Source organism: Phascolarctos cinereus, unplaced genomic scaffold (assembly GCF_003287225.1).
Source record: "Phascolarctos cinereus isolate Bilbo 61053 unplaced genomic scaffold, phaCin_HiC Scaffold_7;HRSCAF=346, whole genome shotgun sequence".
Lineage (NCBI taxonomy): Eukaryota > Metazoa > Chordata > Mammalia > Diprotodontia > Phascolarctidae > Phascolarctos > Phascolarctos cinereus.
The window spans coordinates 46,646,095-46,661,262 of record NW_027556180.1 but is presented as its reverse complement, the minus strand read 5'-3'; the positions used below and the strand labels follow the sequence as shown (position 1 = coordinate 46,661,262).

Here is a 15,168-nt window from a genome sequence, read left to right as displayed (position 1 = left end):
TAGTGGTGATAGTAGTAGTGGTGGTAGTAATGGTGGTGGTGGCACTAGTGGCAGTAGTAGTGGTGGTAGTAGTAGGAGTAGCAGTGGTGGTGGTGGGAGTAGTGGTGGTGGTGGTGGTGGTAGAGGTTGTAGTGGTGGTGGTGTTAGTGGTGGTGATAATAATAGTAGCAGTGGTGGTGATGATGGTAGTAGTAGTAGAAGTCAGTAGTAGTAATAGCAATAACAACAGTTAACAATATAGCATTTTACATAGCACTTTCAGGTTTGCAAAGCTTTTGACTTGTGCTATCTCATTTGACCCTCCCAATAACCCTATGAGGTAGGTGTTATTATCTTCATTTTACAGATGAGGAAACTGAGGCAGAGTGTGGTTGAGCAACTTGTCCAGGGTCACCTGACCCCAAGTCCAGCACCCCAGCCTGTGCCCCCAAGGGTATGTACAACAATTCCAGAATCTGATTCCATGACGGGCACATGAGTTAAGACAAAATTCTTTCCCTGAGATTTGGGGGACAACTTCTCCTGGATAAATCACATTGTCTCTCTGTTGGCCTCATTTTCTGAGCCCTGTTCCTTCAATACATCATTCCCCCAACAATTTCACTGCAAAAGAAAAAAAAGACTTAAATCTACCAGTCACATCATGCAAGCAATTTATGGGCTAGAATTTACATCTGAAGGGAAGCAGCCTATTTATTTTCTTTAAGGAAGTTGACAGAAAATTTCCAGACACGAAGTCATAACTAAAAAAATAACCACATATTCCCTAACAAAAGAAGGAAAATGTGTTCTTTCAGTAGTCTGGTAAAACTGTTTATTTCCTTAAGCCATCCAAAGGAAGCTACCCATCTCTTTTGCTCCATGAGTCACAAAGCTGAGTCTAAAGCATTGGGACAATAAATTGAAACTTTCCTCCCAAACTACAGCCAATAAAATCCATGAGACTCGCGAACTGTTTAAATTTGCTTTGTAATATTTAAACTTTTTTAAAAAATCCTATAGTTGCCTAAACTCATGGTGATGTGCCTGGCCACTTTCTGCTGGCCCTCTTCCACTACTCCTGAGACATCTGGAGATGCAGGTGGGGAAGGGTCCTACCTTGAGGGGCACCCAGAAGCCTGCAAGCTCGATAGTTAGCAGGGGACAGAGATGGGGGGGGAGGGGGGAGGATTTAAAGATCCATACTCAGGCCTGTCCCAGTAATTCTGCTCTTCCTAATTAGCCAATAACAAAAAGAAAGGAAAGAGTCAGAGTATGGACCAAGTTCTGCCTGGGGGTGGGGAGGAGTCCATTTATGGCAAAGTCACCAAAAAGTCAGTTGGGGGTAATATTCTACCCATAATAAACCTCTTTTCCTTCTCTTTCCCCCACCTCATTCTCTTCCCTGCTTCTTTCTCTCACCCTCATACCCATTCTTCTACCCTTCCCTCATCTTATTTCTTTTTTCTTTTTCTTAGGACAGCCAATGGTACACACAACTGATATAAGAACCAATATAAGCACTGATGTATCTGGCAGCTTCTTACATCTTGGCCCTGAAAGCACTAGACAAAGAAGGAAATTTTGGATTGGGAATAAAATGGATTGGAGCCCTTGGGTTTTTAAAGCACCAGGGCCCATAGCTCTGGTTCAAAGAAATCCCCCTGCCTGACAGGTCGAAAGTGGGGTGAATACCTGTCTCATGAGTTCCTCCTGGCGCATTCGGATTCTTTCTCTTTCCATCTGGATCCTCTGGAGGCGTAGTTTCTGCTGCTGCTGTTGCTGAGTGGTCAGGGCATTGGGCAAACTCATCAAGCCCGCCTGTGGGTTTGGGGCTGGGTGGTTCTGCTGGGACAGAGTAGTGTTAGATGCCATCTGCTGCTGGTGCTGGTGGTTCATCACTGAAGGGGAAGAAATGAGAAAATGGTTAAGGCTGAAGACCCAAAGAAATGAGAAACTTATAAGCTTGGAGGGAGTAGGTCAGACTCTTAAAATTTTTAAGGAGGATTTTTTTCTTTCTCTTTTATTAAAAGTTAATAATAATAACAATAGCAGCTATCATTCATGAAGTGCTTTAAGGTTTACAAAGTGCTTTACAAAATGCTCTACATCACTATTGATTAGAGAAATGCGAATCAAAACAATTCTGAGGTACCACATCACACCTATCAGATTGGCTAATGTGACAAAATGGGAAAATGATAAATGTTGGAGAAGACGTGGGAAAATTGGAACACTAATGCATTGTGGGTGGAGTTGTGAACTGATTCAACCCCTCCGGAAAGCAATTTGGAACTATGCCCAAAGGCTATAAAATTGTGCATATCCTTTCACTCAGCAATAACACTTCTAGGTCTCTATCCCAAAGAGATCATAAAAACAGGAAAAGGACCCACATGTACAAAAATATTTATAGCAGCTCTTTTTGTGGTGGCAAAGAATTGGAAATTGAGGGGATGCCCATCAACTGGGGAATGGTATACGAATGTAATGGAATACTACTTATAAGAAATGATGAACAGGCAAACTTCAGAAAAACCTGGAAAGACTTGTGAACTGATGCTGAATGAAATGAGCAGAACCAGCAGAACATTATACACAGTAAAAGCCACATTGCACAATGACTGACTTTGATAGACTTGGCTCTTCTTAGCAATGCAAGGATCTAAGACAACTCCAAAAGATTCACAATGGAAAATGATATCTGCATCCAGAGACAGAACTATGGAGACAGAAGCATACTATTTGCTCGCGTTTTCTTTTGTGGTTTTGTTTTATTGCTTCATTCTCGTGGTTCCCCCCACTAGTTCTAATTCTTCTTAACATTATGACTAATACGAAAATATGCTTAATATGAATGTATAAGTAGAGCCTATATCAGATTGCACACCGTCTTGGGGAGGGGGAGAAAATTTGAAACTCAAAGTCTTATAGAAGTGAATGTTGAAAACTAAAAATAAATAAATTGATTATTTAAAAATTGTTAAAAAGAAAAAAAAATGCTTTACAAATATTATCTCTCTGGATCCTCACAAGGCTCCTGGGGGTAGGTGTATAACTCTCTCCCCAAATTTGACAGATGGGGAAATCAAGGCAAATGAGGTTAAATGACTGACCCAGAGTCACCCAGTTAGTAATTAAAGCTGGAATTGAACTCAGTTCTTGCTGACCAGACCAGCACCCTACCCACTGTACAACCTGGCTGTGCCTTGATAGCCATGTGAGAACAGTGAAGATATAGCCTCGGTTCATATTCCTTTGGGGAGACAAAGGGTTCTCTTTATCACAAGCACTTTAGTAAATGTTTGCTGTGGATGGTACTGATGACAAATAGAATTCCAAGCTAATTTAAGCATAGAAATTACATTTTGTAAATGAATATTTTAGTGAGTAATTAAATAAGGATTATGGTTTTTAAGCCATTGTCTTTTTATAGTGGGTGTCTTACTTAACCACTGGAGAGGTGATAAAAACAGTATGTCTTTCTGACAAAGAAGCAGTGCCAAGGAAAACATGGCATTATTTGACCAGCATACACCATCTCTAGCCATTACCAAAAAAGAAAATCAGATGTTTGCTCTTCTTCACGTCATGGTTTCTCAAATATTATCTCATCAGGAAGCATAGCAGAAAGATCTCTGACTCTGAAATCAAAGGAACTGCAAAATCAAATCCCTCCTTTGAAACCTCCTATTTGCATGCATGACCTTGGGCAAATCACTTAAAGTCCCTGAGCCTTAGTTTCCTTCTCTGTAAATTGAAGGGGTTGGATAACTTCTGAGGTTCCCTTCCAGCTCCAGATCTGAGGCTCATAGGATCATAGATTTATAAAGGGAACTCAGAGGCTACTAAGTCACATAACCGCAGACCAAAAGATGGAAGGAACCTCAACGGTCATTAAGACTGACTCCATCATTTTGTATCTGGGGAAACTGAGTCCCCAAGAAGTTAAGTGATTTATCCATTGCCACACAGCTAGTACATGTTAGGGGTGAGATCTGAACCCAGGACCTCCTGACCCTATGTCAATCATTCTATCTTATTTCAAAAGGCAGTTCACAATGTTGAAGCTAAAGTTACATAAAGTAAAGCTACTAAAATGAACCCTGTTTCCACCTGTTGTCAGATGAGTTAGAGTCTCCACTTGAAGGGCTATAAGATAACAAACAAGCAAAACTCCCAACTAACGCAGTGTTTTATACATAGTAGGTGCTTAATGAGTGTTTATTGAATTGAGTTAAACTATAGTAATGAGACAGAAGAGCTAAAAGGCTGATCAATTACTCTAGAAATGGAAGGGACCATTGGAGTCCAACTCCCTCGTTGTACGGATGAGGGAACTAACACCCAAAGACATTAAGAGAGTGGATCAAGGCAATAAGAACCAGAGACAGGATTTGAACCCAGAACCTCTGACCAGAGATGGTGCTTTTTCTATTCCAAAACTCCAGATACCCAGCATTCACTTTAATTCTTGCAAGAATCAGGGGTAGTCATTAAAACTAATGACTACCCCATTTTTCTTCCTCTTGAGGGACATCTATTTAAACAGGAGCAAAGGATCCTCTCTGTTTTTCCCAGGTAATTTCTAGAATGTAGTTGCCAAAAAAAAAAAAGGGTACACCACACTTATGCCTAAATGAGGTGGCTTTGTATGGCCAGTGTCAATTTGGTATCTTCCACAGAAATTCAGCTATTTGCTTCATTAGGAATTCCTGACTCGAGGAAAAGAGCTTTTTAGCCTTCCAGGTTAGGAATATTTTACAATGTGATTGTACAGTGCAGACGCTTTTCAGCAAAGGAAGAGATGGCCTGTCATTAGGTCCTTTACTGAAGAAGAGCAGGGAGTCGTCTCCAGAAATCATTCCAGTTCCATATTCTGGGTGTAAAGCTGGTTTACACACACCAAGAATTCGTCCTGTTATTGAACCCTCGGAGGCAACCAGATCCTCCTCAGCAGATTTATTAATGTCTGAAATCTTATCTGGGGGAGTCTCAAACTGGAAAGAAAACTCTTCAAGGACCACACCCTTGCTGGAACATTCAAAGCACTCAGTTCTCAAAGGGAGATCTCTGGGGAGGGAGGGAGGGTGGATCGAGGGAACAGGCTTTTTCCAATTAAAGTTAGATTCAACCCACACAAAGCCCAGCATGTCTGCTGGCTAGCGGAAATAGAGGTCAAAAGATAGCAGTGCTTGAACAATGAGATTGTTTTTAAAAAGCAATGGTGGCACTTTCTGTAGGAGCAAGGAGCTAGAGACAAAGTAGATGCTTATCCACTGGGAAACAGCTCAATAACGTGTACATAAATGAAGTACAGTGTAACTGCACTGTAACAAAGAGAAAAGCACGAGAAGATTTCTGTGAACTGATGTAAAGTGGGCAGAACCAGGAAAACAATATTCATGGTGATTATCACAATGTAAATGAAAAAAAAAATACATGTGTAAGCAGCTAAGTGGCACAGTGGGTGGAGTATGTGACTCAGAAACACCTGAGTTCAAATCTTGCCTCAGACACTTAGCTCCTTTGTGATCTTGACCACAGATCTCTGTTTGCCTCAATTTCCTCATCTGAAAAATGAGAATAATAGATAATAATAATAATCTACTTGTCGGGGGTGTTGTGGGGATAAAATGAAAAAGTATTTTGTAAGGCACTTTGTAAACTACTTTATTCACCAAGGGATATTCTTCAATCCAGGACACTGATGTCTTGGCTATTCCATAAACAAGATACTTCATCTCTCAGCTCCAGGCATTCTCCTTCATTTTCCCCCTGTGCCTGGAATGCTCTGATTACTGACCTTCCCTGGCTTCCTTTAAGTCCCAGCTAAGATCTCACCTTCTATAGGAAGCCTTCCCTAATTATTAAGATCATTCCAGCGCCTTCTTTCGATTATTTCCGATTTATCCTGAATACAGCTTGCTTTGCTTGCATTTGTGTGTCACCTTCCCGCTTAGGTTATAAGATCTTTATATCCCTAGCACTTAGCACAGTGCCTGGCTTATTGAATTGAATTGAAATGCTAACTATTATTATTATTATTATTATTATTATTATTATTATTATTATTATTATTATTATTAAACTTAATTCTGGGAAATTATTGTGACCCAGATTGGCCATGAAGAAGAAATAAGAAAATGTAACTCCCTTCCTCCTTTTCAGAGAAGGATTCATTTCATATATAAACAGGCTGAGATAATGACCTAGCTGCCTCCAATGCAAACAGAGGTCAAATGACTTGCCCAGGATCACACAGCTAGTAAGTGTGGAGGCCAGAGTTGAACTCAAACACTGGCTCTCTGCCCTTGGAAGACAAATTATAGGAAAGTAACAATCATCCACAGGTTTTCCTGGACTAAGAAATGGTAAGCACCACAGAGATCATTTAGAACCAGCCCATTGTTTTACAGATGAGGAAATTAAGGCCAAGAAAGAAGAAATGCCACCATGCTGACAACGAACAGAATACTATGGGTTCTGCATGTGATAATCCTGCCTCCTATGAGGGTTGAGCAATACTTCAGCTTAAAATATGTATATTCAGAGAACTATTCCAAATGTACTATCTGAAGCCAGACTGGATTGTGGGCAGATTGCCGTAAGCCTCCTGAGAAAAATTAATGACCTCTTCTACACTGTTTCTTGCCAGTCTTGGGAGAAGGAAATAACCCAAACAGAAACTGCTCCATCCCAGCAAAAATGCATCAAATCTCCAACAGGGAAGTCTTTTACTTTTCTTTCCAAGAGAATAAGAATCGACATCTCACATTTATCTTTCTTTCATTGTTGCTTTCATCAGAAGGAAAGTTGGAAGACCTCAAAATAAATAGGTTTCTCTATCATTATTTTTGGAAATGGATGAATTCATGCAACATAGATATTTGACCCCTAGTTAACTTCCCAGGATAACAGAAAACAGAGAAGATGGGATTCAATTCAGCAAATATTTATTAATATAATCTACTACGTATAAAGCATTGTATTGGCAAAATCCAAAGAAGGAGAAGATTGTGGCTGGTCCCAACAGTCTAATAGGAGAGGGAAACCGTTATTCATCATTGTTATCATCACCATCATTACTGTCATCGTCATCATCCATCACAGAATGATGACAATTATCAAAGACAGAATGGGAAGGGATGGTTATGAAAAGTAGCATGATGTGGTGAGTAGAAAGTCAGCCTTGGAGGCACAGATTGGCTATGGGACTCCAGACAAGCCTCTCAATCACTCAGTGCCCCTATTCAGCTAAGACTATGAACTGAAGAAAATTACTGACCTGTGTTGGTAGACTGATTTATGCCAATGAAGTCATGGGTCCAGACCAAAAAAAAATAAGAGTGGTACAGAGTATGATGTGGATTATTTGACTTTCTTTGAATGGACCAAAGATACTTCTTCAGAGAACTAAGGCGTGATGTAAAGAATACTGCATTTGAAGTTAGGGGACCGTAGTTTAAATCCTAACCTGTGAAACTTTGGGCAAGTCACTTAATCTCACACGGTCTCAGTTTCCTCATCTGTAAAATGATGGTATTTGATGACTTTTAAGATCTCTTACAGCTCTAAATCCTATAAATGGAAACATGGTCCAAAAATAGACTTTTTTTTACACTGAAGAGCACAAATTGTTTTAAATAATTTAAATTGAGTCAAGTGCTTTAATCTTTTCTTGTTTTAATATTGTTATTTGATTCCAAGTAATTCAGCAGTACTTTATTATAAGTATAATTGAATAAATAAAAATAAGCTGTATACTAAGTATTCACCCCAAGGATACCATAAGCTCCATACCTTGGCAACATGTATTTGTATTTTGTTTGTATTTTTGGTTTGGGTTGGGCAGTGGGGGTTAAGTGACTTGTCCAGGGTCACACAGCTAATGTTACGTGTCTGAGGCCGGATTTGAACTCAGGTCCTCCTGAATCCAGGGCCAGAGCTCCAGCCACTGCGCTACCTACCACATCAAATCTGCCAGCCATTTCACAAATACATTGGTCAACCAATCAACAAGGATTTACTTATTGTACCTGGCAGGCTCTGGTCACAAGGAGACCAAGCCGGAAAATGCGACTGAATCAACATGAACTCATCACCACACCTGGAAAAACAATTCAGAACTCTAAAAATCTTGGGTCAGCAGCGTATTTCTACGGGCATTAATAGAGATCATTTTGGCTGAAGGATAGTGAAACCTAGAAAATAGCTATGCTAATGCTTTCCAAATTGACATTGTTGATGTTATGGTCATCCTTACAGACTTCCCATAAGATATTAAAGGGTTCATTAGTATTAAATATGCAAAAGAAGGTGGAAAGTACAATAAACACACATGAGTGATTTAATGAATATACAATTTCAAGATCGAAGGTACCCCAGAGTCCAGTCTCCTCAGTTTACAAATGAGGAAATTGAGTCTCAGGAGTTAAGAGACTTACCCAAGGTCAAAGCAATAGCATCTGCCAGAGTTAAAGATTTGGAGTTAGGTCCTTTTGTTCCAAATATATAACTCTTTGCACTACTAAGAGACTGGCTAATAGTTAACATGAACAGCAGAAAATACTTGCTTTGGATATGAACTATGAAAAAAATCTCTTCTTGTTCTGTCTTTCAAGACTGGTTAGGTCACTTAAAAGCTCACAAAATCGAGGAAATGCAAGTTCTTTAAGGGCAGAGCCTTTTGGGGTGGGGGAGGGGAAGGTGGGGGTGGGGGTGGGTCTTTGTATGCCAAGTGTCTGGCACAGTATATGGAACATAGTAGGTGCTTAATTTGTGCTTATTGAATAAATGAACAAGTTCAAAAGTTTGTATGATTCACAGAGCTCGATGGGACTTTAACAATCACCAAGTCCAAAGCCCTCATTTGTGGATGAACAATGTATAGTTAAGTAATTTGACTAAAATCAAACAGGAGAAGTTAGAACTTGGGAATCCAGGCCTCCTAATTCTTAGTTCCACATTCCCTCTATGGTACCTCACAACCAGAAGGAAGATAAATTCCCCTGGCCCTTGCCTCCTTCCCTTCCCCACGTCCACAAATACATATTTTGAATAATGAACAAAGCGAGACATTCAGACTAAAGTTGAAATTCTCTAGTTGTCAATCTATACCTATAATTGTAGTGAGGTTAATAAACAAGACTTTTTTTCCCATTCTGGGAAACAGCAACTTCCATTGCACAGCTCTATTATTAAATGTGTTGTAATTGGAATTAAAAGGTCGGCATGTGGATTCCAGCCCTGCTACCTACTGGCTGTCTGACCTTAGAGAAATCATTTAACTTCTCAGAGCCTCCATTTCCTCATCTGTAAAATAAGGGAGATTAATCTCAATGACCTTTACTGTAAGGGCTAAGATCCTTAACTAAAAAGACTACACCAGAGACAAGTTTACTTTTTTAAAATACAAGAACATTATTAGAGAAATGCAGATTGAAACAACTCTGAGGTACCACCCCATACCTATCAGATTAGCTAATGACAAAAAAGAAAAATGACAAATGTTGGAGGAGATATGGAAAAATTGGGACACTAATGTATTGTTGGTGGAGTTGTGAACTGATCCAACCATTCTGGAGAACAATTTGGAACAAGCCCAAAGGGCTTTAAACTGTACATACCCTTTGACGCAGCATTGCCACTACTAAGTTTGTATCCCAAAGAGATTTAAAAAAAAAAAGGAAAAAAGAAAAAAGACCTATATATACAAAAATATTTATAGCAGCTCTTCTTGCGTTGGCAAAGAATTAAAAATTGAGGGGATGTCCATCAAATGGGGAATGACTGAACAGGTTGTGGTATGTGATTGTGATGGAATATTATTGTACCACAAGAAATGACAGGATGCTTTCAGAAAAACTGGAAAGACTTACAAGAACTGATGCAAAATGAAGTGATCAGAACCAGGAGAACACTGTAGACAGTACTAGCAATATTTATTATATGATATCAACTGTGAATAACTTAGTTATTCTCAGCAATACAATGAGCTAAGACAATTCTGAAGGACTCATGATGAAAAATGCTATCCACCTCCAGAGAAAGTACTGATGGAGTCCAAATGCAGATCAAAGCATACTTTTTAAACTTTCTTAATTTTCCTTGTCTGTTTTTTCTTTCACATGATTAATATGGAAATGTATGGCATGACTGCACTCATATAACCTACATCAAATTGTTTGCCTTCTCAACGAGGGAGGGAGAGAGAGAATTTAGAACTCAAAAGTTTTAAAAAATAAATGTTTAAAAATCTTATATGTAATTGGAAAAAAGTAAAATATTTTAAAAATAAAATAAAGAATACAAAAAGAAGAAAATGGAAGGGATTCTCTGTATAAACTTGGACTCTTTGCAGGGTAAAGGGTAATAGCAGAAAGAGGGCAGGCATCCTTCTAAAGCCAGAAGCTTCAGACTGTGAAGGAGCTAAGTGAATCAGAGGCTGCCCCAGCTGCTTTCCTGGAATGTTTGACAAATGTCCGCTTGGCCTGGAAGAGGTATAATGACTTGCTTTCCTATGTCCTGAATCTCTCAATCTCTCTCTCTCTCTCTCTCTCTCTCTCTCTCTCTCTCTTCTCTCTCTCTCTCTCTCTCTCTCTCTCTCTCTCCTTCTCCTCCCTCCTTCTCTGATTCTCTCTGTCTCTCTCTTAAATAGGCTTTGTTCACAAAAAACAAGCCAAAGGAAGAAAACAAAACCATATGGTTAGGCTTAAGAATAAAACTAGACTAGGCACTGAGCTATGAGCACATTTTGTCAAAAACTAAGAGCGCCTGGCTCATTGGCAGCCACCAACATTCCAGTACTAGGGCCCTCAGCCTCTGAGTCAACAGACTCAGAATTTACCTTGTCTCTCTCCTCCAAATGCTCTTCCCAAAGGGATGGTTTATGTGGGGAGTCAGGAAAGAAACAGAGCTGGAATCACCTGCCTGCTTATTCTTTTCCTGACTTATTTTCTCCCCCTTCTCTGCCTCTTTCTTTCTTCTCTCAGGAAGTACACGGGTAGATGACTACTCTCTATTCCCAGCCCTTTAAAAGGAGACTTTGAGCCAACCCCTCCAATATCTTATTTCAGCCAACATGACAAAAGGTAAACTTACTGGGGGGCCAAAGGCATAAGGTGCTAGCCCAATGAATTCTGGAATGAGAATGTTTTTCCTTTCTAATCTCCATTTCCTCCTCTCTTAAGTACTGGGTCTATTTCCATGCCTAGTAAAATGGTGAGGTTTTTTTTTTTTAAAGGATATTTTTATTCTCAACTTAACAAACCCAAATGACATCAGTATTTTCATATGCATGCTACAATGGAAGAAGAGGATTTTAATGCAGATCTCATACATGGTTTTATTTTTTCTATTAGATAATACTAACATATTAAATACAATAAGTTCATCATGTAACTTTCAAAGCTGTCCTATTTCTCTGTACTTCTTTCTAGTCTTCCTACTGTTCTCTTCCGTGTATTTAAATATACATATGTGTATACATGCTTCAATGATCTTCTTTTCTCTTTTTCTTTTCCCTATTCTATTTCTATATTCCCTTTCCCTCTCATCCTCCTAAAATAGAGTTTACAAAGCTAAGCTTTATACCCCAAGTAGGTGCTTCAAGTATCTGTGAATCCAGCTGCTGGCAAGGGTATTTCTTCCATTTATGCCAAACATCCCGATGACTTAGGAAAGGGTGGTCAGAGATGACACGCCTGAAAATATCATCATCCTCTGGACAGCCTGGTGATGAATGCTCTATACTCATCAAAGACATCGAATTCATTCTGTACCCATCCTTATAACCGTTACAAAGGGTTTGTGCCAGCCGTCAAGAGCCCAGTACAGTGGAAGAGCACAGGGAGCCCTAGGCTTAAACACCCCTCAGACATTTACTAGCTGTGTACTAATAAGCAAGTCACTAGATCTCCCGAAAGCTCAGTGTCCCCATCTGTAAAATGAGGGGGCTGGATCTAATGACCTCTTTGGTCCCTTCCAGTTCTAAATTCATGATCCTTAATGAGACCTCCGTGTAGGACCGGGACTGGAAGGAGTCAGATAGCACTTCATTTTCACTACTCTACTCTGAGAAGCAAATGTCTGGGAAAACATTCATGTGACATTGATAAATCTGTTGAGCCTTATCATCACAGGCACTTTCTGCAGCAAGTACAACACTTGGTATCCAAGTATCCAAGATACTTCCACAATTCATAAATAGGCCAAACAGGAAGGGGGTCCCCAGAAACCTTCAATCTCTCAGGACACACTCTCACAAGACTTCATGTCTGTGCTTTCAATCCTATGGACACAGTGCTTGAGAAGACAGAATATTAACACAAGATTTAACTTCAAAAAACCACAACATAAAGGTGGGCTGTTATAAGTGCCAGAAGAGAGATGCAAACAAAAGACTATGGGAATTCTAACTCAAAACGTATTTTCACAGTAAAGAATTACTAAAAAAAAAAAAAAAAAAGAAAGAAAAAATAGCTAAGTTCCCAGGCAGGGCCAGACCACAGAAGTTGATTTAAGAGATCAAAAGGGAGGAAGAGAGACAACAAACATTTTGTCAAGTCAATTGAATTCAAGTGTTTACAAAGCACCTGCTATGTGTTAATCACCATAACAACACCCTATTAATAGTTTAATATCTCAGGAGCTAAGGATGAAAAGATGGGGGAAAAAAAAAAACAAAGAAATTGAGTAACCTCTTCACAGGCAAGGCAGCACATTAGTAAGAAGAAGGCTGGCTAGGTAAAGCCAATAACTGCATGACTTTGGGAAGTCATTTAACCTCCAAGAGTCTCCATTTTCTCATCCAGAGATAAGACTTTCACTAAATAAGCAACTTGGTAGAATGGTAGGCTTGAAGTTAGAGAGACAATTTTAATTCCTGCCTTGCATATTTTGCACTTGCTGTGTTACCGTGGGCAAGTCACTGAACCAATCTGAGCCTCAGTTTCCTCATCTGTAAAATGAGCTGAAGAAGAAAATGGCCAACCCTTCCAGTATCTTTGCCAAGAAAACCCAAAACTGGGTCATGAGAAGGAGGGCATGACCAAACAACAGCAACATTATTCCTGATGAAGACACAGGCTCAGAGCATTGAAAGCCCTAGCCCAAGGTTGTACAACTAATGAGATAGCTAAGACTAAAACTCAGACCACTTGATTTCCTTCCACCATTTTGTCCAATGCACCAAGCTGTCTTTCAATCTGACCTTTTAAAAATATCATTTTTTTAAAAAAGCCTGGGATAAATACCCCATCCCTCCCACTTCATCCTGGAGAGACAGAACAGTGTACTGGAAAGAAGTCTGGGCTTAGAGTCAGAACATCTACCTCTGACCATTATGACCTAGTACAGGAGGTCAAGGGCAATTGAGGCCATTTCTCAGAATCCAAGGTCAGTCTCTAAAACTACATAAGTAGAGTGACTTTTAATACTAGGAGCTCCTTCGCATGAATGAAAGAAGTCACCCCCATTTCTGCCAATAAACACCCCCTTGACTTGGCTCTTTTAAACCCATCTCAAAACCAACTAACAAACTTTTAGATAAACATTCATAGCTTTAAAACTGCCCTTGGAGATACACACACACACACACACACACACACACACACACACACACACACACACGACACAAAATTAGGCTAATGAAGGAGTAAGAATACTTAGCAGTTTTGTTGACTAGACTTCTAACCATACTTCCGAGCATGGTCTTTAAAAAAAAAAAAAGACAATTCTGCTTTGAATAAGATCTTGATAGTACTGAGTAAATGAAAAGTTGTGTGAATACTGCAAATGCTTAAATATCATGATCTGACCATGGCATTCTCCTGCTCAATAAACTCCAGTGGCTCTTTATTACCTCCAGGGGCAAACAGAAACTCCTTTCTTTGCCATTTAGTGTCCTTCCAATATGGCACCAAATTCCACTTGCAGTCATATTACACATTATTCCCCTTCAAATACTCTATGAGCCAAACCAACTGATCTCACCATTCTCACTATTCCCCACATATGGTACTCCACTGGCTGCCTCCCATGCCTGGAATGTATTCTCTCCTCTCCTCTGCCTCATAGAATTGCTGCCTTCAAGACGTAATTCAAGTACTATCTTCTACATGAAGCCCTTCCCCTGACCCAGACCGCTAGTGCCCTCTATCCCAAAACACCTTGAATTGAATTATTTTTTATTTATTATCTTTATATTTATTTTATACGGACTTGCATATGCACTTATTGTCTCACCTGTTAGTATGTGAGCTTCTTGAAAGTTGTTTCTTTCTTTTTTTTTTTTGACTAGGCAATGGGGTTAAGTGACTTGCCCAGGGTCACACAGCTAGTGTCAAGTGTCTGAGGCCAAATTTGAACTCAGGTCCTCCTGACTCCAGGGCCGGTGCTCTATCCACTGCGCCACCCAGCTGCCCCAATTTATTTCTTTATATTCAGATTCCCAGAGCTTGGCACAGTACCTGGTATATAGTAGGTACTTAATAAATGCTTGCCCATTGATTGCCCCTAATTGCTATTGCTTTATCCTCAAAATTATCTTGTATTTTTCTTGTATATATTTTAAACCTATTCAATATTCTTAGGAGGAAGGCTAAGGTAGGTTCAGCAATCCTATCCAAGGAGCATTTATCAAGTGGCTATTATATAGAGAGCTCTGTACATATTACTAAAAACTGATCTCAGTCATCAAGGAGGTTACATCCAAATGGAAGAGCCTGCATTCTGCAGGACGGCAGTGATAGAGAATCACAAAAGGACAGGAACACAGAGACACAGAAATGAAACTCCTTGGTCTACTATAATGAGCCAGACCACGAAGCAGTCTCCATAAGGTCAGAGGCTGGTATTTTCCATCTTTATGTCTCCAATGGTCACTACAGGTTTTTTTTTTTTTGGTCAGGGTAGGGGCAGGATTGGGGTCCAGACCTGTGATTTCATTAGTGAAAGTTACTTCCAATGAGGAAATTCCTGCTTACCAACGAAAATTAACAAGTGTTCTGCAGCTCTCCTTAAATATATCACAGGTGCTTAAAATGTTCATTGATCTGAGTCAACACCCTTTGAATGAGAAAGGAGAGAAGGTGCCTAGAATGCCAAAGCCCTGAGGGACTGATCTCCAAAGGGAAAGGTTTCAGAAGCATGGCTTAGGCAGGAAAGCTACCCCTCCAACACACACAC

At 39.8% G+C, this 15,168-nt stretch overlaps 1 protein-coding gene across 1 annotated transcript in view; it reads right to left on the bottom strand.

The window, feature by feature from the left end:
• WWTR1 (WW domain containing transcription regulator 1) overlaps nucleotides 1-15,168 on the bottom strand; it is a 178,606-nt gene that overhangs the window by 22,024 nt on the left and 141,414 nt on the right. The window contains exon 3 of the mRNA XM_020980909.2: nucleotides 1,675-1,880. Coding sequence (XP_020836568.1) covers nucleotides 1,675-1,880 — 206 coding nt within the window. The remainder of the gene's footprint in view (nucleotides 1-1,674; nucleotides 1,881-15,168) is intronic.